The 27,458-nt window shown below is 44.0% G+C and overlaps 2 protein-coding genes across 6 annotated transcripts; one reads left to right on the top strand and one right to left on the bottom strand.

The window, feature by feature from the left end:
• Positions 1–708: 708 nt before the first annotated feature.
• On the bottom strand, positions 709–12,452 carry zfta (zinc finger translocation associated). 3 transcript variants are annotated; one of them, XM_078276660.1, is made up of 5 exons: positions 11,782–12,452; positions 9,327–9,839; positions 7,565–7,924; positions 5,266–5,718; positions 709–2,763 (listed from the first exon to the last, which is right to left on the bottom strand). In XM_078276660.1, exons 1-5 carry the CDS (start codon positions 11,903–11,905, stop codon positions 2,270–2,272), a joined length of 1,944 nt encoding a protein of 647 aa, XP_078132786.1. In that variant the 5' UTR covers positions 11,906–12,452; the 3' UTR covers positions 709–2,269. The 3 variants fall into 3 exon arrangements, with proteins under 3 accessions (XP_078132786.1, XP_078132784.1, XP_078132785.1); XM_078276658.1 differs by having other exon boundaries at positions 5,266–5,721; positions 11,782–12,451; XM_078276659.1 differs by having other exon boundaries at positions 709–2,760; positions 5,266–5,721; positions 11,782–12,450.
• On the top strand, positions 11,624–27,458 carry LOC144534641 (uncharacterized). 3 transcript variants are annotated; one of them, XM_078276656.1, is made up of 7 exons: positions 11,624–11,740; positions 15,700–19,173; positions 21,320–22,009; positions 22,303–22,352; positions 22,445–22,506; positions 22,602–22,913; positions 23,801–27,458. In XM_078276656.1, exons 2-7 carry the CDS (start codon positions 15,799–15,801, stop codon positions 23,815–23,817), a joined length of 4,506 nt encoding a protein of 1,501 aa, XP_078132782.1. In that variant the 5' UTR covers positions 11,624–11,740; positions 15,700–15,798; the 3' UTR covers positions 23,818–27,458. The 3 variants fall into 3 exon arrangements, with proteins under 3 accessions (XP_078132782.1, XP_078132780.1, XP_078132783.1); XM_078276654.1 differs by lacking the exon at positions 11,624–11,740 and adding an exon at positions 13,820–13,951; XM_078276657.1 differs by lacking the exon at positions 11,624–11,740 and adding an exon at positions 13,820–13,958.

The raw sequence follows: 27,458 nt of genomic DNA, 5'->3' as shown, positions 1-27,458 counted from the left end.
GCCGCTGTTATTCTTTAGTCCGTTATTCTTCAACTTCTTCTGTTGCATACATTTTGTACAGTGGATGAAAAAATGAAGCAGTACCAAAGCTGGAGCAAGCTTTTCAAAGCGAAAGTCCTTCGAGCCATTCTCCAGCCGTTAAACGACACAGTCACTGTTGAACTCTTGAATGAAGTAGAAAAACTGGACAGAATTACAAACACGCTTTGTAGAAACCAGGGTGCATAAAAGTGCTTGTATAAAGGAAAAAAAATAATTCTATTTTTTTTTTTCTACATATATTTACATATTCTTTTTTTCTGTGCAGTTGTAGCTAAGATGCGTTGTAGGTGATGGAAAGGATGCAGGCTGACAGAGAGATAACATATCTCATTATAATGGATGAGAGAGAGGAGGACGTCCTTCTCCTCCACTGTAAACAAGGAATTAAATAGACTAGAGAAATCACTGACTGCACGCTGGCATTCATTGTCTTCAGCAATAACATCAAACACAGTCTCATTCAACCGGCTGTACAGAAGGAAAGCTGGGCTTTAGTACATTTTTGGGGACAAAGTGCTGGGTTGTCTTCAGACACATTATCGTAAAACTAATTCATCACGGCCTCACCGAAGACTGTTTCTAACTTCCTGAGAGCGTAAGACTCAGACCCCGGTCAGAAACAAGCCCTGAGCCCCCTGTTGCCCCCCCCCCCCCCTCCCTCCCTGGGCCCCCTCCTGTACCTGAAAGATAACAGGTAGACATACCATTACTACAAATATGCCAATTTGGAGTTAAAATAAATAAATATCCAGACACTCATGCAAGAGATCTAAAGCCCCGATATCAATATTAGTGGCCGACTGAATTCAGACTAAATTCACTTTTCTATAATTGGTCCATGGCACACATTAGAATGGTACAGTTCACCACAGTTTCACTCTGCACAAAAGCACCATGGCGACTTGCTAATGGGTTGATTGGTTGGTGAAGTAGTGGCTACCTGCAGGGCTAGTGGGTAGTGCTGGGTAACCAATTCCATACTGTTTAGGCACCGGCCGAAATGCCTCCTTAGTATCGAGTATGGAAAAATGCCACGTCATTCGATACCAAATTTCAATACCTAAGGAGCAAATCTCATCGGCGTCGGTGAGCCAATGAGCACGCAGCATGCTTCGACCGAGATCTAATAATGTTTGTGATTGGCTGTCTAACGTTACACGTCGTAGAAGCATGCAGGAAAAACTCTACGTTACACAGAGACGTAGTAGGAGCTGAAAAATAAATATAAATGTTTTTTAGTTTTTTGTAATTTCTTTTTGTTGAAATGGGTTTTATGAAATTGACATCGAAAAAAAGTATTGTTCAAGAACAGGAATCGAAGTCACAGTATTGGTATCGGCACCAGTATTGAATTTCTTTGAACGATACCAAGCCCTACTAGTGGGCGAGCTAACATGCTAGCTAGCCGTAAACATGCTAACGCTAGCCAGCCACAATAGCTCCAAGATTTCCCGGTCACAGACTCTGGTCTGATCTGACCCTCGCCTGAGGACCTCATGTGATGTCAGAGTCGCAGAAGTCAACTGTTTTCCGCCTCGAGACGCCAACCTGCCGTCTGTCGTCGGCTGGGGAACATTTCCAGTGCAAATTGCTGACAACTTATTTCACCATGATGAATGGAGCCCTAGGTAACTCATTGTCAGCCCTATGTTTTTCTGCCTCTGCTTGGACAATTATCAAGCTGTACTGGAAACTACTGAAACCCTTAACAGCATTTTAGGCACACATTTAGAGGGATCAGCTAGCTACCTAGCAGGAAGGTCAGGAATGTTTTATTCTTGTTATTATAAATATTGTTTTTTATTATAAATAATTTCCTAAATCTCACGAGGTCCTCAGGTAACACCGATCCTGTTCAGATAAGGCTTTAGTTTTAAATGAGCTGGGCTGGACTTTCATTTTTTTTCTTCTTTTTAGGCCATGACATTTGTAGGTGATTACATATTCAGGTTGTGACATTTCCTCTGTGGCAGTTGCTCCCCGCCACAGATTTTTTTTCAAAAAAGGGAAATTCCAGTATTTGTCAGCCTGGGTCTTATTCTCAGACTTTTCATGATACCATTTCACTCTGTACCTGCAATGTAGAGATTTGGGAAATTTTGAACAAAGTCAGAGGGCCGAGAATAAGGCCCTCTTGGGCTAATACTTGAATTTCTCTTTAAGAAAGAAGGTAGGAAGGCTGTTTCTGAACAGGGGCCGCGGGAGGAGCATCGGACGGAAGCCCTTTCTACGTGCCAAAGTGTGCTGGAGTGGGAGCCAGTTCAGTGTGTCCGTGGTCCTGGGCCGAGAAGCAGTCGTCAGAGTGGACGAAGTGCATGGCGGCCTGGTTGTAGCTCAGCAGGGCCTGCTGCTTCTCCTCGGGGCCGTAGTCCAGAGAGTGGGGGTGCACCTGCTGGATGTGCCTCTTGATGGTGCTGACCTTCAGCGTGGCCAGAGTGGCTCCACACACCATGCAGATGAGCCCGTGTCTGCGGCAGTCGTAATCCATCAGGTACTCCATCCGCCAGCGCGCCTGGTAGTTCCTCCGCTGGTCCTTCCCGGGGTAATGGCTGTGTCGAGACGGCGTGGCCGCGGCGCCGTCGTCCCTCGCTCTGCCCTTCCCTCCGCTCGCACGCTCCTCCTTCTTCACCATTTTGCTGTGTGTTCTGACATCAGGGGAGGTGTCCTCGTTGCTCTCTCCTGTGGTATTCAGGACATCGGCTTCGCTTGGGTTGATTTCTGCTAAAACAGCAGGGAGGGGGCTGCAGTAGTTAAACTAAATGAAACCACCTCACTCTGACACCCTTAGCCAAGAACTACTGACAAGCAAAGCTGCCTTTCTTACATCAAAAGCTGCTATGTCATATTTTTGTATCTTTAAGTTGCAATAAGTCAAGATTTGTATTTGCTTCATGTTGCACAGGTTAACTCTGAGTTTGGTAAATCTGTTTTCAGTTTCTATGCACCAAAAGCATGGAACCACCATCAATGTTCACTTAAAGGACAATTCTGTCGCAAAATGAACCTAGGGGTTAATAACATATATGTACTGAGTCAAACGTTCTCTGGGATATGTTTTCATGCTAATCGAATGCGTCTCTAGCTTTAAACAAGCTACCGCAAACCGGTGGTTAGCTGCTAACGCTAGCTTTCGGGGCAGAGGGTAAATCGCTATTTTATACCACTAACGAGGCTCAAAATAGCACCACACTTCAACGGTAGCATAATGAGGGTCCCTACATGTAAACCGAAGCATTGAGAACTTTGTAAGTGTACAGACAGTTTATTAAAAAGATAGATTATGAAGACAGTAGCTTTCATGTTTACATGTGGGCGCCATTGTGGAAAACAGTCATGAGCCGTCGAATCACGAACGCTGTGTTTGAGCTATGTTACTGGTTGCACGGCGTTCATCGTTCGTTCATGCCCCGAAAGTTAGCTTTAGCAGCTAACGATCTTGTTTAAAGCTATAGTGCGTCTTTTTTGTCGCCCCCATGAGGAATTCTAAGTAATGACAACAAAACTGTCGGCGTGTCCACATGATACAAGCCTTCCGTGATCTCTCCCCCCTTTTCAGAAGAGGTCATTATCTTCACTCGAGTTTCTGTGCGAGAAAGTAGCCGGATGACACCAATCTTCTGAACGTAGTCATACTGAGAAACACAGAGAGAGTTGTGTGGAGCTGATAGTCTTAATTAGCTTTGTAGCAACTCATTTGGCAACGGCTTGAATGTAACGGACGTTCATTAATATCAAAAAGTTACGTACTAAAGCTTTAATACTGGACCAATTTTTGAAATTGTTGTTCCCATCAGTTACTCCAGGTTGAAAAATCCCTAAGTTACTCTTTAAAGAAAAAAACATACAATTCCATTAGGACACACAGTGGATTCATCCTATTTTCTCAAATCATATTCTACTGTCACAAATGAACACACAATTTGTATAGACCGTAAATTCTGAAATACATGCCCAAATAAAAATTGTGCATTTGTAAACAGCCGGGTTGGTGTGCATGGCCTGCACCAATAGTACAGTACCTGTATTGCTCACATGATAAATTCAGCATAAGTGACATTTCCACAGCTCTAAGTCATCAGTCACCGTGTCATTCTCGCCACTCTGCTCTGAGCCTCGGCTTTTAACAAAAATGTATTCATTCATTAATTCTAATTCACTTTCCACTTTTTTTTGCTGTTACTTCCATTGTACTGCAATACTTCCTGTAAATTCTTTGCACTCATTATTTTTTAGACAAAAAGGTCTGCCACATAAATGTAAGTGAAAAGCTTTTAATGTGAAACATCTGTGCAGGAAATGTTGAGTTGTATTGACACTAGTCTGGCTTATCGGATGTAGAGAGCATTCTCGTCCCCTTCTGCTATCTCCGCTATCGCTTTTGAAAGGGCACCGTCACCTGGGGCGTAGCGCCGCCCAGGGCGGTTGTGATTACTTTAAAGAAATACAAACAAGATAGTGTTTTTTTTCCCCCTATAGCAGAATGATAATGGGTGTAGCCTATCTCTACAGTGCAGTGCTGATACATCGCTGTGGAGATAGGTCTGACTATGCAAGATTATATTGACACTGGCTTAAAGCTACAGTGCATAGTTTCTGTCTCCCCCATGAGGAATTCTAAGTAACACTGTCGGCGCGTCCACATGATACAAGTCTTCCGTGAGTTGCTAGTAGCCAAGGAGGACACGGAGGATTAAAAAAACATGACGGACTCTTCAGAAGAGGTCATTATTTTCACTCGAGTTTCTGCACGGGAAAGTCACCAGACGCCACAATCTTCTGAACATAGTCATACTGAGAAACACAGAGTGAGTTGTGTGGAGCTGATAGTCTTAATTAGCTATATGTATCAACTCATTTGGCAACGGCTTGAATGTAACAGATTAATATCAAAAAGTTAGGCACTAAAGCTTTAACATAGGTAAAAAAAAGAAAAAGTAGAAGCTTTTGGAATGAGACAGTATTTCTGTTAACGAGAGAGAGTGAGAGCAGCAGAGTGGTGAGTATGACAGTAGTGCTGTGGAAACGGACACCATTCTGTCCACTATAGATATGGAGGACGTGCTCAGGGATAAAATATACTTATAAAACAAGGAAAAATAAAGAATGTCTCTAGTGTAAGCCTGTTCGACCAAAGGTCTCTATCTGCAGCTTAACTTCATAAACACCACTATTTAAGAATTTACAGTTTGCAGTAGTAAGTAACAGTGGCTAAAAGCATCTCACCATCTTGAATGTGCGTGCCTTCACTAGAATAATCTTTGGTCCAGGCGGCGGCCATGGCTTCCCGCTCTTGCCGGCTCAGGGTGGTGGTCTCAGGGTGACATTCCTGGATGTGGCGGCGGAAGCTGCTGACTTTGATTTGGTGCAGGACCTGAGAACACACCATGCAGTACGTGCCCTGGCCCTGAGGCCCGTAGGCCACCAGGTAGTCGAGGCGGAGCCGCCACGGGTCGCCCCCGCGCAGCCGTCTCTTCCTGGGCTGGCGGAGGGGCGGGGGTCCCTGCTGCGCCGCTCCGACACCTCCATCCTCAGCAATAAGACAAGGGTCCTGAGTTAAAGTGCCGTCACCCTCTGGGTACAAGTCACTGTTGATCTGGATGGCCTCCACTTCCTGAGCAAAGAGGTCCGCCCCGCCTTCTTTGGTGTTAGGCTCTGATTTGATTGAGTTTTCTAATTCTTCTGTTACGGGGTAGAGAAGCATACGACACATAACATACGACAGATTAGAAGATATACAAAGATTACTTCTTCAGCATCTAACAACTACAGGTCCCATGAGGGTTTGGCACTGTTTGGGAACTGTTGTTGAATTATAAAATGATAAAACTAAATACCGTATTGGTCCGAATATCAGACGACCCCGATTATAAGACGACCCCCTCTTTTTCAACACTCATTTTTGGAAAAATGAGTGTTTTTCATAAAGAAAATAATTCTAATAAAAACACATTGAATGAAATAAGGTGGGCTGTTGTTTTTAACATCTTTTAAATAAAATAAATTTTTTATTAAAAACTTTTTAGATGAAAGTGTCACATTGAAAGTAATGGTATATATTTCCAAGCCCTTCAGCCTTCAGCGACTGCTCTGGTAATGGGCATCCCATCGTTACGTAATCACACACTCTCCTGTCAATCTCTTGGAAGCGGCCGCTTTGAGGACCACGGTAAGAGTTTCTCCGGCTGTTTGCATTTTTAGACGGTGTAACATCTCCATGACAAAGCCTCGTTGCACTTCTGTTCTACTTCCGGCTTCCAGGCTTTTTGTAGCTGGATATATCATTTGTTGCGTCTATGTATGAATGTAGATAACGTTAGTGATATTGCGATGCTTGCTACAGTTACACTTCTAGTGATGAATCAGCCAAAACACGTTTTATTTCACTGAGTCACGGCTTTGTTCTAACGCCGCTGGGCTCTCTCGCTCTCTCTTCAGTCACTCTCTATCTCTCTCCACCGTATAACGTTAACGTGCTATCGGGCGCTCGTTGAGGCTCCATCTAAAACTTTGCTTTTTTCGACCAGCTGTTTGTTTCAACATTTGTTTTGTTTAACATTCAAATAAAATGGATTATGGATCATTTCATTTCTATAGTTTATAGCTGACTTCTCTATTGGCTGCTGAAACAGGTGACGTCCCTTCTGCGACATGAATAGCTTAAAGTCTAGACCCCGATTATAAGGTGACCCCACCTTTTCAGACTTTATTTCTATGGAAAAAAAAACCTGTTTTATATTTGGACCAATACGGTAATCTTATTGATGATATTGGTGGATGCTGATGGAGCACACTGAGAAATTCCTAAAAACAAACAGACATGGACCGTGACCAGGAGGCAGTGTTGGAAGATTTGAGATGGTGACGGGGTGTCCAGGCTCACCCTGTTACCGTGGCAACGCTGATTCAGACAAGCAGTGATAATGAAGGGTTGGTGCGTGAGTTGACAGGTGGACTTGTGCTCGTGACGTCAATATGTTTCAAATGTCAGACTGATAAGACTAAAAGATAAGATGAAATGATCAAACCATACATTATCTAGTTCTAGAGACCTTTTTTTTCACGGCAGACATGTTGACATGTCATAGTAGGAAAAGCACAGGTGTATTCAAAACCATTAAAAGGTGCAGTAGGTAAGACTTATAAAACTAACTTTTCTGTCATATTTGCTGAAACTGACCCAATGTTCGAGCCTGTAGTGCGATTTGCAAAAACCCACAGCTCCCTGTTCAGATGCACCAATCAGGGCCGGGGGGGTGTCTAACTGCGTGTCAATCACTGCTCAGGCACACGCGTTCATTCTCCCTTGTGGGGTGAGGGGCTTAGGAGACCGTTTTGGGCTTTAGCGGAAAGAGGGGAGGGACTGATGCTGCTATCCAGCTGTTTGGGATCAATCGCACGTTTTGTTTTTCACTGCAAATAGTCAGTCAACAGTCAATCAGGCTCTTTTGATCGAAGCATCGAACACTCGACTAGTCGAGGTCTCTCTCTAGTATATAGTGTCCTGTGTGCCCTCTGTTGTTACCGTGAGTCTGAGCCCAGGCCTGCAGGATGCAGTGCTTCTCCTCGGAGCTGTAGACCAACGAGTTGGGGTGGGTGTCCAGCACGTGGCTCTTGATGTGGTCCAGGTGCAGTGAGGGCAGTTCTCCTCCACACACCATGCACAGCAGCCGGCCGGCCTCCGCCTCGTACTCCATCAGGAACTCCTGGCGGAACCAGGCGTGCAGCGAGTCGTTCAGGTAGCGTTCCAGGGTCCGGGCCGAGGGCCCCGGAACGTCCTGCTCCTCCTGTTGGGGCTGGGGGGCTTCACCCTCCTCAGAGCGGGGAGACAGACTGGGAGGTTGTTGGGGCTGCTCTTGGGGTGTCACAGGCTCTGGGGGTTCTGCTGTATTTGGAAAATATGAAACAAAACAACATTAATAAAATGTTCTTCTTGGGTATCATTGCTGTTGGCCACTGTTTTTAATGGTGAAAATGTCAAATTCTACTTACAGCGGCTCTTCAATGTTCTTTTAGATATATTTTTTATTTAATGTATGTCAACTAGGCTTACGTGTTACTGGAGCCAGAATAACCAAAGCATTCACCACTATATGGAAACCACTATATGTTGATCTTACAAGCTTCATAGCTTGCGGTTGTATCCCTCCTCCAACAAGTCAAGTTGCAGTTTACATCCATTTTTGTCCAGACTTATATAATACATTTAGTAAAGACTTTGAAGCAATGTATTAAAAAGGTATTAAGTGTATTTTCTGGCAAAATGTGGATGCTTCACACACATCGTCAACCCGGCAGCACAGAAGATCTAAACAGTCACCACAGTCTCAAGTTGGGCACGAGAAGTGTCAGTATCTGTACCAACCAAATGTCTCCCCTTCTGTTCTGTGTGTGATGGTGTTGAGTAATGGCCAGGAAAGTGTTTGTGCAGAACATTATGATGTCACAGTGAAGATGACCTTTGACCTTTTGGGGATCAAATGTCATCACTTCATCATTTTATCCTATTAGACATTTGTGTGAAGGTTTATCATAATTGGCGTATGAAGTCTTGAGTTGTGGCCAAAAATGTGTTTTGTGAGGTGACCTTTGACTGACAAAATCTAATCACTTCATCTTTGAGTCCAACTGGACGTTTGTACCAAATGTGAAGAAATTCCACCAAGGCGTTCCTGAGGTATCATGTTCAGGAGAATGGGACAGGCGGACGGACGGACGGATGACAGACAGACAGACAACCTGGCTATACTCCCCCACCTCTTCTGTTTACAGCTCAGATAAGGTAACAAGGTTAAAGGTGTGTGTGTGTGTGTGTGGGGGGCTTGGACTCTAGACTTCTGTACACTTATAGATCCTGGCTACTGCCCTGCTTCAGACTTCACCAATGCCAAAGTCTTCACTTTTGCGTGAACTACAAGACTCCTGGCTACATATTTATAACAACAGAGCCCATCAAAGTAGTGTTGTTTTACAGTCGAGTTGGAAATCTCAGATGTCAGATTTCCCAGTTTTTGGCTTTTTATTTGTTGTAAGTGAAGCTATAGTCTTTGCTTGATTTGCCTTACATGTGAAAGGGGTGCTCATAACTTATATGACCATAGTCCAAACTATATAACATAGGCTACCTCAGAACAGGGAACAGGCACAGTCCTTCCCTCTCCAGCCCCGACACGTCACCACTGATTCATTACATCATCGTCTCAGCCTCACACCACCATGCCAAGACATTGACTCATACTGCCACCAAGTGTGCGATTTAGAAACTTCTTGCCAAGAGTCCTACCCACCGGCAGCATGTTGGTCTGAGTCTAGCTGCTCCTCTTCTTCCTGAGGTGAAGGTCCAGCAGCAGAGCTGTATGGCCTCTGGCCCCCCCCCAGGCTCAGGTGGCTCTCCCAACCCGAGCGGATCACCTCCTTGTCGGCAGCGCTCCACAGCAGGGAGTCAGGGTGCTTCTGTCGGATGTGCCTCTTGATGGTGCTGAGCTTCAGGGTGGCCAGCGAGCTGCCGCACACCATGCAGATCATGCCGTGCCGCTGGGGGTCAAAGTCCATCAGGTACTCGCTGCGCCAGTACTCGTGGTAGTAGCGGCGGTGGTCACGCCCAGGGATCCGGCTCAGGCCTGGACGCGAGGCCCTCTGGACCCTGGGTTTACGTCCAGAGGGCCCAGGGGCCGGGGAGAGCAGTGGGTGGTCCGGCCCCTCTGTGATGTTCCAGTAGCTGGTGCATGGAGACCGGACAGGTGTGACCATGCCAGCCTCTGATTCCTCCTCACCGTGGCCATTGGCAAGACCGTCCTCTTCTGACAGAAACAAGAGAGAAAAGAGATCAATCCTGGTATAGTGTAGGGCCGTCCTCGATGAAAAATTCCTCTATGCAGGAAAAACCCTGAGTTGATTTAATCGACACATCTGTCAAACTGAGTTTCTCCACAAGGAATCATGTAAAAATGTAAAAGCATCACTTTAAATTGTGTGTTTACCAGAGATGTGTTCATAAGTTTCTTGGAAATAAGTCATTCAGCATTAAAAAAGCATAAAAAATGACTAATCGACTTAAGAAATCTTCGTCGACTTATCGACTAGGAGGGGGCAGCTCCGGTATGGTGTCTGTTTAGATATGTTTATGGCAGCTAAATATCTGCAGGCACATGTAAATATCTTTATAATAGGGACGGCCGATTCTACAAATCTGTAAACCTCTCCGCGTGGATCTGACTGGAATCATTATGCTGTGTTGTTATGTAACATGAGGCTGTAAGTGCACACCGCTTCTTAGCTATATGTAGACAGTTTCTTAAACCGACATTCTCTTTGTTAATTATTTTGTTAAAATGTTTAATTATAGTGACTTAGACACTGTATCTAATCTGGCCAATCCACTTGATCAGGTGTACTAGCAATGTATGTAGGCCTAAAGGGACAAGAAATTGCAGAACGGGAATATCAAAGATATGTTTGAGTTCATTTAGAACATAGTTTAGACTGTACGCTGTAAAATGTCCCCACATATCTTCTTCTACATATCTAGCATTTAAGAAAGCCACATATAGGCTACATAATGGTTTGTGTTTATATCAGAGGTCTGGGACCCTTAAGGGGTTTTCAGAGTTGCTTCAGGAGGGCGGCCGCCAAATTATTTTTTGATGGTTTAAAAAAATAAATAAAATATGTCTGAAAATATGCATTAACATGAATCCAACATATTAGTAAAGCTATTTTTTTTTTTATTTACACAACATTGATGATAGGCTACTGGCCTACAGCTAAGGTAGAGTGAAGCTTCAGGATTTACTGTGCCACATTTTATCATTAAAACATGATGTAGGCTATAAACATGAATATGCCAATCATTTTTTTTTTTTTTTAAAAGCTTGGTAATAAATGCACCATAAAAAGGTGCTTTAGGCAGCCCTACACGTTATTGTAGGTCCAGTTTAATACACAACTACATTTTATACAATATATGTAGTAGGGGGTCTCTTTTTCAGCTAAGGGGTCCTTCGCTTAAAAAACGTTGAAGACCCCTGGCTTATATTAAGAAAAATAATAGGCTACTGGCCGCTATAACCATTCACATAACTTTGATATTGGCCACAAAAATCTGTATTGGTCAGGCTATAATATCTGTGTGCTGATCAAACGGTGTACTTTCCCTAAATGTGGAACTAACCTACTGCTTATGTTGTATGTGAACTTTGGTGTCTAATTTTGTGCACAAGTCTCTCTTGATATAAATTGCATCCTGAGGATCAGAGAAGGCAACCTGTTATAAATAAATGAGAGATGTTCTCAATAGTTTAAGCTGTCATTGTTTGGTTCGTGATAGGCTAATGAAAAGCTGCAAAGAGCAGTTTGATTTTTAGCACTCCTGTTTGTAAAGGCTACTGTTCAACACGTTTAAGACAGTTTTATGTGCTACGTGAAGGAATTACCATGTTACGTATTATCTAATAGGGGCTATTTATTCCAATAACCAATTTTATTATTGTTTACTCATTGGTACGAGGCGGCCTGTGCCGCCGCTGTCCACTGGGTGGCAGCTGTGCTTCTCGGTCCGCCTGCCTGCGTGCTGTTGAGCCTTTGTTTATAGGAGCCACAGAGACGGAGGGGCCATGCTGCTCCATGGCATTGTCCCTGACACGGATTAACTGGCTGTCTGACAATGGCCGTGGCTCTGACAGCCACGCAGTCCCACTTTGCGGTGAGAAACACACAGCATAATAACACGTTTTTTTTCTTTACCTCCCAAGTCACTCTCCTCTTGCGTCGCTTCCTCCTCACCGCTTATTATTAATGAGAGCAGCTCAGGCTGCTCGGCACACCGGAGGTCCACGGGCTCGCTTTCCCCCGATTCTTTCTCTTCCATCACTGGCCTGCCCGCTGTTTTAATAGTGGCTAGTGTTCCTCCTTCCTTCACTGTATCGTAGCGCTGAAGCGGGACATGTCACACTGACAACACCGTGTTACAACAGTGACATGTTCACACCGCTCGGCACCGTTCGACACGCATCTGGCAGGCGCTCTATAACGAGCCCATCGCTGACGGGCCCGTGCTCTACGATGTCCCCCCCCACGCGCCCCGCACGGGAGCCAAGTTAACTTTTCATATAATCACACAATCATGTATTCCGCTGGCGAATAAAGCCCGTTCCTCCGTCCTGCGCTGTGTGGGAGCGCCTCGGCGCAGGCCTCTAGTAATGTATTTTAAGGCTCTTGCTTGTCTTCAGGGTGGGGAGCCGGACTAGGGGCCCCTGGGGCTCCTTAAGGGGCTCCTGGGTAAATTTAAAGAGACAGTAGCAGCGTCGACAATGCACATCCACCCCAGGGGGGGAGCAAACGGAGCAGCAGGCGATAATACTGATAAGCCGCTAATACTGATGCTGTTGTTCTCACAAAATCATGCGATAATAGAGGCGGCTTGGTTCGGTAAAGCATCGGTTAAAACTCAAGGCGGGTCCATTTCAAATCAGGGCCCCATGCTCAGGCTCATAATATGTTGTGCTGGGGACCCCATAGCCTAGGCTACTTTTTATTTTTTTTTATATAATCCTGTTTTTAGTGTTGTTTTTAACACAATACATTGTGGGTCTATACCAGAGAATAACTTGCGTTATTATACATAGGACTGAAACTAACAGTTAATCTTCATTATTGACTAATATTGCCAGTATTTGCTTAAATAATCAATTTATTGTTTGGTCAAGAGCCCAGCTGACACATTTAAATAGCCTGTTTTGTCTGAACAATGGGCTAGTCAAAAACCCGAAATATTTAGTCGCTATCACAGAATACCAAGAAAACCAGCAAATATGCGAGAAGCTGGAGCATAGAACATTTGTGGCACAATTTGCTTTAAAAATGGTTGCCAACTAACTAACATTTCCTCCTGAAGTGTTATTTGTTGCTTTTGATTATATTTAAATTAAAACATGTCCGTTTTTATCCAGACAGTAGGCTACTTGTGCTGATGTAGATTAATGGATAATTGTGTCAGCTCTAGTTACACATTCTCTTATTTTATGTTATTTGTAGCTATTCAAATTATACTGAAATTAAAACATTGTAATATTGTTGGACATTGGAGCCCAAGGCCCACCCCTCTTGAAATAGATTTTGAATAATATTTATGAAGAGATTGTTTGAAAATGTTTTATTTTGTACTACTACTACTACTACTTACAAGCCTACTACCACTGGTACATATACTATTTTTGTCATCAAACGTGCCCATTAATGATACAAATGTGATCATTGCGCATATGATATAAACCACAAATCACACTGTAGCCCTATCCCTGATGGTTCTGCATATATACATTGAGGTCATCTGTAGAAAAAGACAATAAATCAATGGACCTTTGTCCAGCTGCTCCAAGTTGGAAAAGACTAGGCTATATGTTATTGCGAGCTTTATGTAGCCTAATCTCTGTGCATTGTCACTGAATGTTCATTTGATTGGTTATGGAATGTGTGAGTCCTGTCCAAATAAAATAACTAAATAATAATTAAAATAACAAATGAGTTTAGGCCTAATTAGCAGCCACTCAGTCTGATATTGTGACTCGTGGACGTATTAGCTCGTAGCCACAGTTTTGTTGAATTCTTTTTCATACACTTTCTTAATGGCTTCAGGTTTGAAAAGGAGGGGGCGTTGTACTGTCTCTGTGTCCTGCGCGCGCGCACACACACACACACACACACACACACACACACACACACACACACACACACACACACACACACACACACAGCCAGAGCAAGCATCCAGGTCCCACATCCTGGTACTTTTCAGCGTTGTCAAGGCAGCCTCAGAGCACGGCTGGCTGGCGGAAAGTAGCTGCAGTGTCCTGGCAACATATCTGTCCAAAAACGTTCACAAAAACTGTCCCGGAAAGTTAGGTGTAACTAAAAGGTATCGGGTATGCATGTTTTTCTTCCACATGTTATCAAGCGTCCTGCTTTACGACAGTAATTCGCGGGTTTTCTCGCTTCTTTTAGACAGGCAGCCGACTCAGACAGGCGCCCGTCCGTGTGGACAAGAGGAGGAAGATCTTGTCCATTGTGCCGCTGAGAGACAGCGCTTCAGGCACGATTTACGCCCTAATGTTGCAATTTGTTACTTCGTTTTTGGATGTATTTGGTAATTTCGCTTCCGCTGGGTCGCTTCGCTACGTTTACAATCAAATAGAAGCAGTATAAAGAATAAAAATGGCTCTCGACAGATATAATTTGTGATAGAGAGGGACAGGTTTAAAGGGACAGTGTCACTCTGCTTCCTTCCTGGTTCCTGTAGCTAACACATTTGTACATACATGTAGGCTACGCGACGCGTTTATATCACCAAATATGCTGTGGGATGGAAATGTTTAATATTCATATTATATGCTAGATTTAAATGCTTAGACAACTAAGATGTGCTCACGTGTAAATCGTGTTGTGTGAAAGGAGACGGGCGCCTTAGTTCATATGCATTGTCTTTTGATTAGCATGTATTTCATAAACAAGCGTCACTGGAAATGGGAACATTTCCATTGAGTCAAACATTTTTTTTTTTTTTAGTACAGAAAGAGTAAATATGGATAAGAGTAAAGTCACCGCACAAGTGAAATGAATGTTCTCACAAGTGAAATGTCCTAAACCACATAGGCTTTGTGAATCCATTGCATCTGAAATGTTTCTGCATGTGATAGACCACATGCACTGAAATGTGAAATGTGATTTCACATGTGATATCAAATCATGACTTGGTGTTTTCATATGCTGTCTTACATTTCAAGTGTGAAATATCTGAAAATCATGTGGCTCTATCGTGTGAATTCATCACGTGTGCTTAGATAGGATTTTAATCACATCTGAAATATTCACACGTTAGATTGATGTTTTTACATGAGACGCCGTACATTTCACATGCAAAATATTTGAAAATTCCTTCATCGTGTATAATTTACATGTGTGTGCTTTTGGTTTGATGATGTCTCAATAACTGTTCACTGACAAGATATCTAATGCGATCCAGTACAACATCTCTGCCACATAGTCTATCTTTACCAAGCTATACTGTTACTGTTACTAAATACTTAAATGTTATGGTTTCAGCTGCTAAAATGTGACAATTTGCTGGTTTTCTTAGTCTCCCATGGTAGTAAGACTGTTGGTCAAACAAAACAAGACTTCATGTGCGTCAACATGTGCTCTGGTCAATTGTAATGGGCATTTCCCTTCGATAAAATAGGCAACAGTTTATAGACCAAACGATTAATCGATTAATTGAGTAAATCCTTGGCAGACTAATCGATAATGGAAACAATTGGTGCAGCCCTAATATGAAGTTGCATTAACCCCTTTCTGACAGTGTCAACAAAAAAGGAACATTATAATCTTACTAAAGGTAGAATGTATGTCAGGGCTGTTTGATTAGACTGTAAAGGTGTACCTAATAAAGGGGCCAGTGAGTATTCAGTTGAATTAATACCTCTCTGACAACATGAACGAAAACCTGAGCATTATAATCTTAGCAAGGCTGAGCTGTTGCATTGGATCGATTTGATTGTACAGGTGTACCTAATAAAGTAGCCACTGAGTGTATAATATCTTGACAAATATCATTGTCAGGTTTATTTCAAAGTAAGATGCAACTAAGACTTGTTTTCTGTTCCTCAGGACACCTGCATACCGATGTGATGTCTAAGAGATTTGGCAGCTGCTCAGCAGAGCAAAGAACCTCCTGCTGTATCATATAGGAGGACGCCATGGGTGTTAATGGCAGTGAGGATTCTAGACTCAGGGGATGAATTGAATAAGCGCGACAAGCAAGAGCCAACCAGTTGGATGAGAACTGATGGGCTGTCCGAGCTGGCGATGCCAACTACAAAAGATAAAAGTGGTTCAACGTCTCACCGCTATCGGCCTGCGTCAGAATATGATGACGCCACCCTCACCCAAAAGAGACAATACTGGAGAATCAAGAAACGAGAGCAGAGGGCCCGACTGACAGAGCGCAGAGGAACGTCAACACAACACAGTCAAGGGGAAAAGCTCCGACATCTACATGCCCCTGCGGTGGTTAATTCCACTTTAGCCGCTTTCTCTTCTCCTTTGCAGAGTAGTGATGACTCATACAAAACAGTCAATGTCTCTCCTGCATCACAGAGTGGAAATGCAGTGGGGGGTAGGTCAGTTGATACCACTGAAAACCAAAAGGAGAAGTGGCTCCGTACAATGAAACTCAACAAGGTCTTGCCTCAGTTGCCAGCATCATGTTCCATCTCAGCCAAAGCTTCGAGGGGCAACACAGCCACAGTGAAATGCCTAACAGCAAGGGGTGCTGTGAGCAGAGCCGTTACCTCACTCACACCCATTGGAACCCAGCTGAACACCCGTTCCTCAGTGCCTCCAGTCAGGATGACCAGAACTACTAATGGCAGCTCCGCTAAAACAACACCTCAGCCATGTGTGTCTATGCAGGGGTCATCAGTCCCCAAAACACAACACAAGGCACAAGTTGCATTACGCATTCAGCCCAAACTCTTACCCACCAATGTGACCACAGGTATGATTCATGTGTCTTCTCCATGTGTCCCAGTTTCTATTAAAACAGAGGGGAAAACAGTGAACACAACACCTCAAAGTGGAACAAAGAGTGCCTTGGTCACCCTGCAGAGGGCTAAAGGTGTTAGCAACTCACAGTCTTCCCTGGAGTCAGAGGAGCAGAGAGCAGCCAAGCGCAGAGAGCAATGGCGGATCAAAAAGCGAGAGCAGAGGGCAAAGTTGGCAGCTCAAATAGCTAAAGCCAGAGAAAGGACGCAAAGTGCGGAGATGACTTTACAGAGGCAAACGGCACAAAAACCAGGACTTGCAGGCAGCACAATTCTTCAGCATCTTCCATCTCAGTCATTTTTAAAAGGAGCAGGCCAGAAGCAGTGTCCTCCTCGGGTCAAAACTTCATTTACATCTGCCAAAAGGGGAAATTATGACCTGCAAAGTGGGGCAGCAAGTTTAACGACAGTTAACCTGCAAGCAGGTCAGATAAAAGTACAAACTCCACATAGGACGCCGCAGACAGCCATCACATGTGGTGCTATTTCCGTGAGAAAGCTAGGGGAGTCCCAGAGAAAGCTTCCAAGTTATGTACATCTTTCCAATGTTTCCCGAGGGATCGCACGATGTAAAACCCCTAGACAGAGGTTCATCGAAGCCCAGAAGAATTTCCTAAATCAAAGAAACATAAGATGCAAATCTCCGTTGCTTACTTCAGTCTTCGGTACCAGAAATATCCCCCAGATTGACCCTAACGACACACCTGAGCAAATAATAGCCAAACGGCGAGAGTACTGGCGGGTTAAAAAGCGCGAACAGCGAGCTAAGCTGTCAATGGAAGTGAAGGCTCGGTTGAAGGAGAGGGACTCTCTGATGCGAAGAGTGAAACGTTACCAGAGAATCCTAGAGGAGATGAGGAGGGCCAGAGCACTGGCCCAATCAGCAGGAAGCACCCACACCCACGCCTCTGAGACCATTGGAGGGTTCATCAAAGAGGACGGGACAGTGACCATTAACATTCCCCAGGTTCCTACAGATCACAACACAGCAGCGCACAAAAGTGAAGAAGAGTGTCATGCAGTTTCTAATAATACCCCTATTACAAAACCTCAGCATCAACCCAATACTAAACGGAGAGGTAGTACACCCATTCATGTAACCCAGCCTCCCCCTCCCCTCCGCCCCGCTCAGGTGAAAGTCTCTTTTCCTTTTGCTGGACAGTCGGTCAACAAGCCACCAGGACTGCTGTCAATCAGACCAAGGACTCAAATTGAAAGCACAACTGTTCCTAATTTACACAAGTTAGCAATCCAAACGGTTAGTCAGCTCACTCTCACTCATCCTCAAACCCCTCAAAATGCCGTTTCTGGAGGATCGACAGCAGGGTCGAATCTCGGTGGCTGTGTCATGAAAATGGCCATCTCAAGTAGTGCGCCATCACTGTCAGCACTCTCTCTGGATCCAGAGTTGACAGAGGAGGAGAGGATGGCAAAAAAGAGGGAGTACTGGAGGATAAAGAAACGAGAGCAGCGAGCAGCTCGTGCTGCTCGATTGAGGCAGGGTGTCTTACTAGCGAGGGCCAATGCGACTCTGCAGAGGAGGAAAGCCCAGAAGCAAATAGCAGTAACCACCGGACCACTAGGAAGAAGTCTTACTAACCATTCAGGAAATGCACAGTTTCTCCCCATAAACAGTGTTCCGCTTACACCACATGCAAATGAGATAAAACAAGAGAGTGAGTCTATGCCAGCAGTTGACCTAAATTCTCAACCAGAACAAGCCATCTGTCCAGATATCAAACCCCCAACCTCCCCATCACCACCTCCAGCGTCTCAGCCAGAGCCTGACCTAGCTCTGAATGCAGACAGCCAAGCTACCACTCTGCTAGCCGTGGCCTCTATGAAGAAACTCCTGGAAGAATCACTTAGCACAGTGACAGAGTGTAGAAGTGTGCAGACTGGCATTAAAACAGAATTAACGGAAGAGGCCTCAGAGCAAGAGATAAAGCCAAATTTACCTCAGAATGAGGTGGCTCCTATTGCTGCTGACTTGAAATTGGAGATGGAAAGCTGGCCGCCAGATACTGATGCCTTGTTACAAGCAGGTCCACCAAGCCCTCATCTGAAGGACTCATCCCACAGTAGCCGGACACTTCCATCTCTTTCCACCTCCAACGAGGCAGTCCTGCATCCCACTTGTGAGCACTCATCCCAAACCCTTTCGAAATTCATAGTAAACCCCTCCATGGAAGCCTCTGACAACCCATCTTCACCACGCAGAACCCAGAGGCTTCGCACCAAAAAAGCAGGCCATCAAAGCTGCTGTTCCCCAGAGCCGCCAAAGCTACATCACCTACCCATGGAACAATTACAACCACAGAGACAACACTTTGAACAACAGTGTCAGGCACAAGAACAATGCCAAAACAGCAACTCAGTCAACGACAGTGTGGCGACCGAGCACAGCGGTGGGATGAGCCTGCAGAGGAAGAGAGAGTACTGGAAGCTGATGAAGAGGCAGCAAAGGGCCAGGTTAAGGGCCAGGCATAAAGAAAGACAGGGAGAATGCAGCAGTCGGCTTTCCCAGAGAAACATTCAGGTGATGGGACACATGGAAATAATGTTAATTTTGTACCAACTGCAACATGTAGATGCTGATACATTGTGTTGCAGTGTAACAAATAGCCGATATTGTAATAAGTCGCTAATGTTTAACATGCTAGCTTGATACAGCAGTGTTTTGCATTTATTTGATTGAGTCTTAGGGCGCTTTCACACCTGCCTCGTTAAGTTCGGTTGAATCGCGCTAGAGTTCATTTGTCCCGCTGGTTCGGTTCGTCAGGCCAGGTGAGAACGCTGCATTCGCACTCAGGTGCGCACCAAAAGCGGACCAAGCAAGCGTACCGAGACCTGCTTGGAGACGTGGTCTCGGTACACTTTCAATCGAACTCTGGAGCGGTTCGTTTGTGGCGAGAAGGTGATCCGTACTCGAACCGCACCAACTATACGTACTCCGCAAGTCTGAGCTAGTGTCTCCTGTAGTCAGGTGTGTTTAGCAATCTGCGATGCAGCAGAGCAGCAAACTGCAGCAGAGCAGCAGTGTTTCTATCACAGAAATGGACAGCGGTCAAGCTCGCCGTCCGTCACTCGCATCTCCGTGGTCAAACCAGCTGCCGCTAAAATTGGAGACACCTCACAGCAGAGCAAAGTGTCGGTGACCAGAGCAGACGTAGTGACGTCTCTCGCGAAATCAGTGTCTGATCGTTCTAATGAAATGAGCTGGTTTGACCGTGGAGATGCAAGAAATATGCACTAGTCCAGAACACATGACCTTTTACTTTCTTGCTCCCGCCCCAAGATACATCCGACCAATAAGAGGAGTGGACGTTCTTGCGTGATTTGTAATGGCGCATTTTGGTACGTTTGGATTTTTCCAGGTGTGAAACCAAACCAAACTGACGGAAAATCGCTCCATTTTACAAACTCACCAACTGATTCTGACCAAAGCAAACAAACTACAGGTGTGAAAACGCCCTCAGAGAGTCAAGGTTTAAAAGAAGCAATGATCAAGGACTGTACAGAGCTAAAGTCCTGCTCACTTTGCTAGCTAGCTTCTATTGCATTAGCACGTGCACTTGTTCCACCTCTCTTTCTAAAAAGCTAAAACACGATACCGAGATCTTTGTCAAATGTGAGTACTTCAAGCATTTGAATTATGACAAGCCTTAAAGGGTGATTGGGTTTATGAGAAGAGTCCATTCCAAAGACCCACTGATGTGGCATTCACAACTTAAAGCTCCTAGTTCTGTTTTTAAAACTGTTGGAGCCTGTGGGAGTTACTTTTGACATTGTTGTTAATAATTACTTTTGTTGGATACTCTTTTCGTTTTCCTAGCATGACACTGAAATGTCGACAACACAAAAAAAAAATGTCTGTTTTTCTTGTTAGTCACCTAGCAACAGTGATCTCAACCCTGAGACCACTTGAATGCCACGCATACTGTGCACTTGTTCCATTTGACAGCAGCAAAAAAGATGAGACTTTCACAATAGGATAATGGATATGACTCATAGGATATGTTTTTGAATGCTAACAGTATGCTAATCAGTCTTTGTTAAAATGACACGCTATTCAAAAGTTGCTAGCCAGTACGGTAGTACTTACCCATTTAGGTCGGGCAATGGACGGAGAACCCCAGGAACATGTTTTAGCTGTGAGAAAAGCTATTGCAATTTGAATTACAGCGGCTAGCTGTGTGGATATGAGTAAGAATGTTTAGTTTGTTGGGATATTAAATTATCATTAATTAAATTAAACGGCAAGCTAACTTACGGGAAAACACACATTTGTGGCCAGAGTTGTGGGTGACCCTTAAATAAAAACACCACTATTGATAGATAATGAACCCTGATTATACTGAATCCATAGCATCCAGTGATGCTAAAGATATCAGTGCCTGTGCCATTAGACTTGTTAGTAAGCATAAAGAGTTCAGGTTTATAGGTATGGCCAGTGCCCTCTCCAGCTGAAACCTGAGTCATTATACTGCACACCTATGTCTGGCATTTGACACTTGAACAGCAAAAATAGAGAGGAGTGTGACTAGAGGGTCCTACTTAAAGCTAGGGGCAAACACATATGTGCATGTTTCAGAAAGGTTATTGCCTGGCTGCTGTATTTAATTATGTTCAATTGTGAAAAACTGAGATTAATGATTTGTTCATGTTGTGTTGCCGTCTTTCAGGCTCCAGGTCTCGTTATAATCAACACTGTTAAGGGTGTAAATCCTCCAGCAAAGCCAGCCCTCCAGCCCAGGCCATCCATTGCTTCTCTGAGCGGAGTGACCAGCATCCCCGCTGTCCTGGTCGTCAGCCCCACAACAAGTAATGCTGAACAGTCACCTGACACACTCCAGGTCAAATTGCCCGTCACCAGTGTCTCCTGTTCACCCAGAAGTGAGCAGAACCACATGAACGTCGGGCTTTCACAGATCGTGTCCAACTATCACGGAGCTCACGGTAATCCGCAGCAAGCCATGCCAGGTTCACGAAAGTGGATGTCTAGAGGCACAGATGTAGGCTCAGCCCCCTCCCTCCCTACTCTGAAGCCCCCAGACAACCCACTGTCCAGCATCAACCTGCAACCCATTGACCCCTCTCAAACTCCCAGTTCCCCCCTCAGTCCAATCAAAACCCCTTGTGCTCAACTTCCGAGCCACACAGAGATGATCCAACCTCCCACCAAGCTGGCACCTGTAACCACCATGGTTCCACCAAAGCCCATGCCAGGAGAGTCTGAGGAGGACTTTTTGAGGAGGAAGCGGGAGTACTGGAGGATAAAAAAGAAGGAGCAGAGAGCCAGGAAGGCCATTCGGGACAAGGGAATCACCCCACTGAGGCCCATCCTGCCTGCTCAGGACCACCTGCAAACACAGGTAAGAGCTGCACAGGTGTATATAACAACGCGTTTCAATGGCTCTCTGTCTAATTATTATGCTCATATTAAATGATGGAGAACACAGACTAGTCATGATAAAACACCTCTCAGGTTACATGCTTATTGAAAAGTGGAAGATCATTGTATAATAAATATTCTCTTTGCGGGGTCACATGCCTGTTCACAAATCATGCACGTTTTGATTCAAGCATAAGTTTGTTTATTACGATCTTTATATTTTCTCAAACCCAGATTTTTTTTTCTCTCTCTCTCTCTGACTAATCGCTGTAGGAGTCTGGTCCGTGGCTGAGCTCCACTGAGGAGTCAGAACATCTAATGAGGTGGGAAATTTTGTATAATTGACATGGAATTAGTTTAGCTGCCAGCTAGATGTGGGATAATACCAAACGTAACCATTCCGTCTCTTTTACAGCACTTCAGAGGACACTGACCCAGGATCCTACCCATTCGCAACTTACACAGCACCAGCAGAAGGTAACGTATCAACTGTGTCACTTTGAACTGAAAGGAATGCACATTAGGATGGAGAAATTGGCACAAAGCGTTTTCTCTTTAAACTGTCTGTTCAGATGAGCTTCTGTTCGCTGACTACGAGAATAATACCGGCGAGGATGGTCCCGTCTCAGACGCCGTGTGGAGGAACCGCTACCTCATGGACTACGATCCGCTCAACCAGCTGCTGGTGTGCATGGTGTGTGGGGAGCTGCAGTACTCCCACAGCCTGGAGGGAGTCAGGGCCCACATCGACGAGGCTCACCCGGACACCCTGAGCCTGGAGCCCAGGGAGCAGCGGCAAATACTGGAGGCCTGGGATGAGCAGGTGTCCCAGCGAGAACGCTTCTTCACCAGCCAGCTCCGGCAGCACAGCGGGGCCCTGGCAGGTACGGTATGACTGCAGAGAGGGCGAGGTAGATGCTGAAGTATTGTTTATTGATACGTTTGTTGGTTCAACAAGTGAAAGGAAGACTGATATAATTAATAAACAACATTAGTCCAGCGGAAAGTACCTCAGTCAGACTGAGTGAGACTGTGTACCTTTTGAAGAAGAAATAACACATTTTCCTTTTTAAGAATGAAAAGTTCAACTCATAAGCAATAAACCACACCCTTGCTTAAAGGGTAACTACCGTTTTTTTCAACCTGGACCCTATTTCCCTAAGTTTTTGTGTCTTAAGTGAATGATGGGAACAACAATCTTTGACATTGGTCCAGTATTAAGCGAGATCTCTGCAGTCGGCAGCGGCGAAACAAGCTACAATGTAAGTTAATAGGGCGATTGTGCAGCTTGTATTTACCTTCACTAAAGTGCTCGTTTTGCCCCTGAAAGGCTCAGATTATTATTACAAGTGTCGACAACATTCACCATATGGGACCTTTTAATCAAATTCATTTGTTGAAAATCTGCGGAAATTTCTGCGGAAATTTCTGCGGAAATTTCTGCGGAAATTTCTGCGGAATTCTGCGTCTGCAGATTACGTGTGGCCATATTCAGAGTCACTTTGCTGAATTTATGACTTTTCTTGACTTGGATGTCACAGTGATGCCCTATATTTTGTTTATATTATATATAATGACCTTCAGTCTATGTAGCTGAAGGATGTTTTTGTCTTTCGAATCCTATAAATGATCTCATGACCTCAGGTTGGGGGTGATGAGCGCTGCCCTTGGCCTAGCTTCTGGTTAGGCTGTATGTAGCAGAATCCTCAGTATGCTGTTTGTTCACTTCACCGCTGTTTTTTTCTTCCGTTTATTAAACCTTGTTTTGCAGAAGCACACATGAACTGAAGAGCAGAGGAGAGGACCGACGAGAACGGAGCAGGAGAGAAAACCCCTACTTTGTCTTATTTATTTATTGTAATTTTATCAATTTGTTTACCTTCACCTTGAAAGAGAATGTTGTATATTGAGCATTCACCCCGAAAAGCAGCTTTACCTCATTTCCTACCAGGGTTGTAATGTGGGTTTATAAAAGCCAGTATGGATTTTTTTTTTTTTTACATTGACACTATGACAACTGAGACTTTGTAATACTTTTTGAAATATTTAAAGGAGATCTTCAACATTCTGGGAAATGCAGTCTTTGTACTAAGCTAGGCTACAAGCATCCTGGACCTATCTCTGTAATAAACACACATATAAAACTAATATTGACATCATTTTCAAATTCTTGCTCTACTTCCTTAAATCTTTAATTATTCCATTAGGTTTGGCCGTTTTTCAACCTCAACAACCAAAAGCATTTCCCCACAGACTTTAATTCCAATCGGATAGAAAGTCTGGAAACAGGGCCCCCGGTTAGCTCACCTGGTAGAGCGGGTGTCCATATATAGAGGTTTACTACTCGACTCCGACCTGCGGCCCTTTGCTGCAGGTCATTCCCCTTCTCTCTCCCCTTTCAAGTCTAAGCTGTCCTATCCAAGTAAAGGCCTAAAAATGCCCAAAGAAAGTCTGGAAACGGCATTAAGGCCATCATAGGATAATAGGACGTATGCTGAATAGCAGCCACTGTGGCCACAAGTGGCAATTACAGGATAATAGCGATTTCCCTAATTTCCCAAGATTCAGAACTCCGTTGTTTTAAAGACATGAGAAGGTGACCTGCCTGAGAGCAAGCACAATTAGACCACATGTGTTTACCTCTCTTTTACTTTTAGCAATGAAAACGTGTCAAATCATAACCAGAGTTATCTCAAGACCCTTTACAGATAGAGTAGGTCTAGACCACACTCTATAATTTACAGAGACCCGACAATTCAAATTCAAACATTACATTTTTAAATGGCGACATGCTAAAACCTAGCCCTACTTGTGACCTCAGCACTCCATATGTAGTCCAAATCCACTACGTTCCACTTTCAGGATTGCTCCAGAGCGCAGGACATTCCGCCGGCGAAATGGATGCTGGCGGACATTTCCATTTCCTTCCGCTTTCTTTGTGTTGGCATTAAACTCCGGTCTATGGGTTAGGGTTAGGGTTACCCAGGACTATGGTTAACTGCTCCTCAGATCTCTGCAGGGTAAATCCAGACAGCTAGCTAGACTATCTGTCCAATCTGAGGTTTCTGTTGCACGACTAAAACTACTTTTGAACGTACACGTGTTCCACCAAAACAAGTTCCTTCCTGAGGCTATTTAGCAGCGGGCTCCGTGCGGAGCTTAGCACCGCCCAAGACAATTGTGATTGATTTAAAGAGAGGCCAGTAAACCACAGCACATTTTTCTCCCATCCCAGAATGCTGTGTGGACTAGCCAGACCTTCCTCCGCAGCGCTGCGGAGGAAGGTCTGGCAAAGCGAGACTATTCCATGTAACTCTGTGACTTGTCACATTGGTCTTCCTATGCAAACCATATGGGAAAAATCAAACGTTATTTATTTTTTTACCTCTTATTCAGAAGTAAGTTGTATCTACAAAGGCATTTTCAAATTTGTGTTCAATATTTTTTCAAAATGTTTGTGATCACACCCAGAATGATAAACTGTTTCTCTGGTGCAGAAACAATGATGACATCCTATATTTCCCCAGACTGTGCTATAAAAGCAGTGGCCAGCGCAGCTTGTGAAATATTTAACTCAAACATTCTTTCTTGTGGCCAAACATTTTATAATTCTGGGAGGAAAATAGATATCTGCAAGATCATGAAAATACAACAGGCAAAAGTAATGTTTTGATTTTCCCATAAGGTTTGCATAGTTAACTGTGGATAACCAAATCACAGAGTTAAAGCTTTAGTGCGTAACTTTTTGATATTAATGAACGTCCATACATTCAAGCCGTTGCCAAATGAGTTGCTACAAAGCTAATTAAGACTATCAGCTCCACACAACTCTCTCTGTGTTTCTCAGTATGGCTACGTTCAGAAGATTGGTGTCATCCGGCTACTTTCGCGCGCAGAAACTCTAGTGAAGATAATGACTTCTTCTGAAGAGTCCATGTTTTTTTAATCCTCTGTGTCCTCCTTGGCTACTAGAAACTGCGTGGAGGGGGGGTTGGTGCGCGTGCGCGATCACAGAAGGCTTGTATCATGTGGACGCGCCAACAGTGTTGGCGGCAGAAACTACGCACTATAGCTTTAAGGCCCGGTCACACCAAAAAGTGGTGAAATGTATCTGCACGTCTTTTTGAAAATCGTAGTGTACCTTTAGCAGAAGTAGAGAAGGCTCATAAAGTAAGCCAACATGACTCAGCAATGTCTGTTACACAGCAATATCTATCTAAACATTTGCCACCATAAGCTACCAGTCATATCAGACCAAGTAAGACTGAATCCAGCTTTTATTTTGTAAAAAGGAGCATTGGGTTTTTTCTTCTTTTAAAAGTTACACAGTCTTGCTGTTAAATCCAGAGCGTCATTAACTTTTCGGAGCCAGAGACCCTCCTAATCTTAATCGGTGATAAGCCGACTGTGGGATAAACTACTGCTTTCAAACGGAGAATTAATATACATCAAACAATGTCGAACAAAAAATTCAATTCAATTTTATTCATAGTACCAAATCATAACGAGTTATCTCAAGACAATTTACAGATAGAGTAGGTCTAGACCACACTCTATAGTTTACAAAGCCCCAACAATTCCAGTAATTAAACTACGTATCAGCCAGCACAGACACATACAGCACAAGAGTTCAACATTGATACTATAGTTCATTTGGTAGAGCTGACCGTTCTATATAAAGTGTGTTGCTTGCTTCCAGGTCCCACACTCTTCCAGACCCTCATTAGTTTATTAGTTTCTGGATTGTTGCATGTTTGTCTGGAACTGATCCACAGGGTTTTTGTATGCGATACTGCACCATGCTGTTCTTCTAACCCTGAACCTTACATATGTTCCTCGAAGACAACTTTTTGTACAACTTTCTCAACTGTGTAAAAAAAAAAAACCTCCTGCAGTTCCTATCACCCTGTGATGTAAAACATGGAACCAACCCTCTGCACTGTAAATATACACTAAATACTAAAGTGGTTATGAGATGCCAAATTTTTCTTTGACTGTGCTGTTTCACTATAGTTTGAGCAGTTTTTTTTGTATTCATAATTTATTGAATCTCTTATATACTGATTATTGATTATTAATGACACATTATTCATATCATATAGATTTCCGTGTTAGAGAAGTTTCTCCTTTGTGAGTATCGAGGATCCAAAGGCTTTCCTGCATGAGTAGTAAACGAATGAACAGTTGTATATGAGATATGAACTCTGGAATGCATTCCTATGTATTTTTTTTTTTTTAATGACTTTTAAGAGTAAAATGCTGAAATGATGTTGTGTTTGAGCACAGCTGCACCACAGTGTAAATAGCTAGAAGCGACCAAGCTATTTTACCTTCTGAGAATGTAATTCTGACTTGATGACTTGTTTACCAGTTTAAAGGGAATGTTTAAATGATTTTTCAGTAATAAACCTTTTCTACCTTTGGGCTTA

Source organism: Sander vitreus, chromosome 19 (genome assembly GCF_031162955.1).
Source record: "Sander vitreus isolate 19-12246 chromosome 19, sanVit1, whole genome shotgun sequence".
In the NCBI taxonomy this organism is placed as follows: domain Eukaryota; kingdom Metazoa; phylum Chordata; class Actinopteri; order Perciformes; family Percidae; genus Sander; species Sander vitreus.
This window is presented reverse-complemented; position numbering and strand designations above follow the sequence as displayed.

Excerpts from the sequence above, each read along its gene's own strand:
- zfta (XM_078276658.1), bottom strand. The coding sequence starts at position 11,905 with ATGGAAGAGAAAGAATCGGGGGAAAGCGAGCCCGTGGACCTCCGGTGT. Across the intron at positions 7,925-9,326 it reads CTCAGACCAACATGCTGCCG|CAGAACCCCCAGAGCCTGTG; the intron begins GTGGGTAGGACT and ends TTCCAAATACAG. Across the intron at positions 5,722-7,564 it reads GGCCTGGGCTCAGACTCACG|AAGAATTAGAAAACTCAATC; the intron begins GTAACAACAGAG and ends ACCCCGTAACAG.
- LOC144534641 (XM_078276656.1), top strand. The coding sequence starts at position 15,799 with ATGGCAGTGAGGATTCTAGACTCAGGGGATGAATTGAATAAGCGCGAC. Across the intron at positions 22,353-22,444 it reads GAGTCAGAACATCTAATGAG|CACTTCAGAGGACACTGACC; the intron begins GTGGGAAATTTT and ends TCTCTTTTACAG. Across the intron at positions 22,507-22,601 it reads TTACACAGCACCAGCAGAAG|ATGAGCTTCTGTTCGCTGAC; the intron begins GTAACGTATCAA and ends CTGTCTGTTCAG.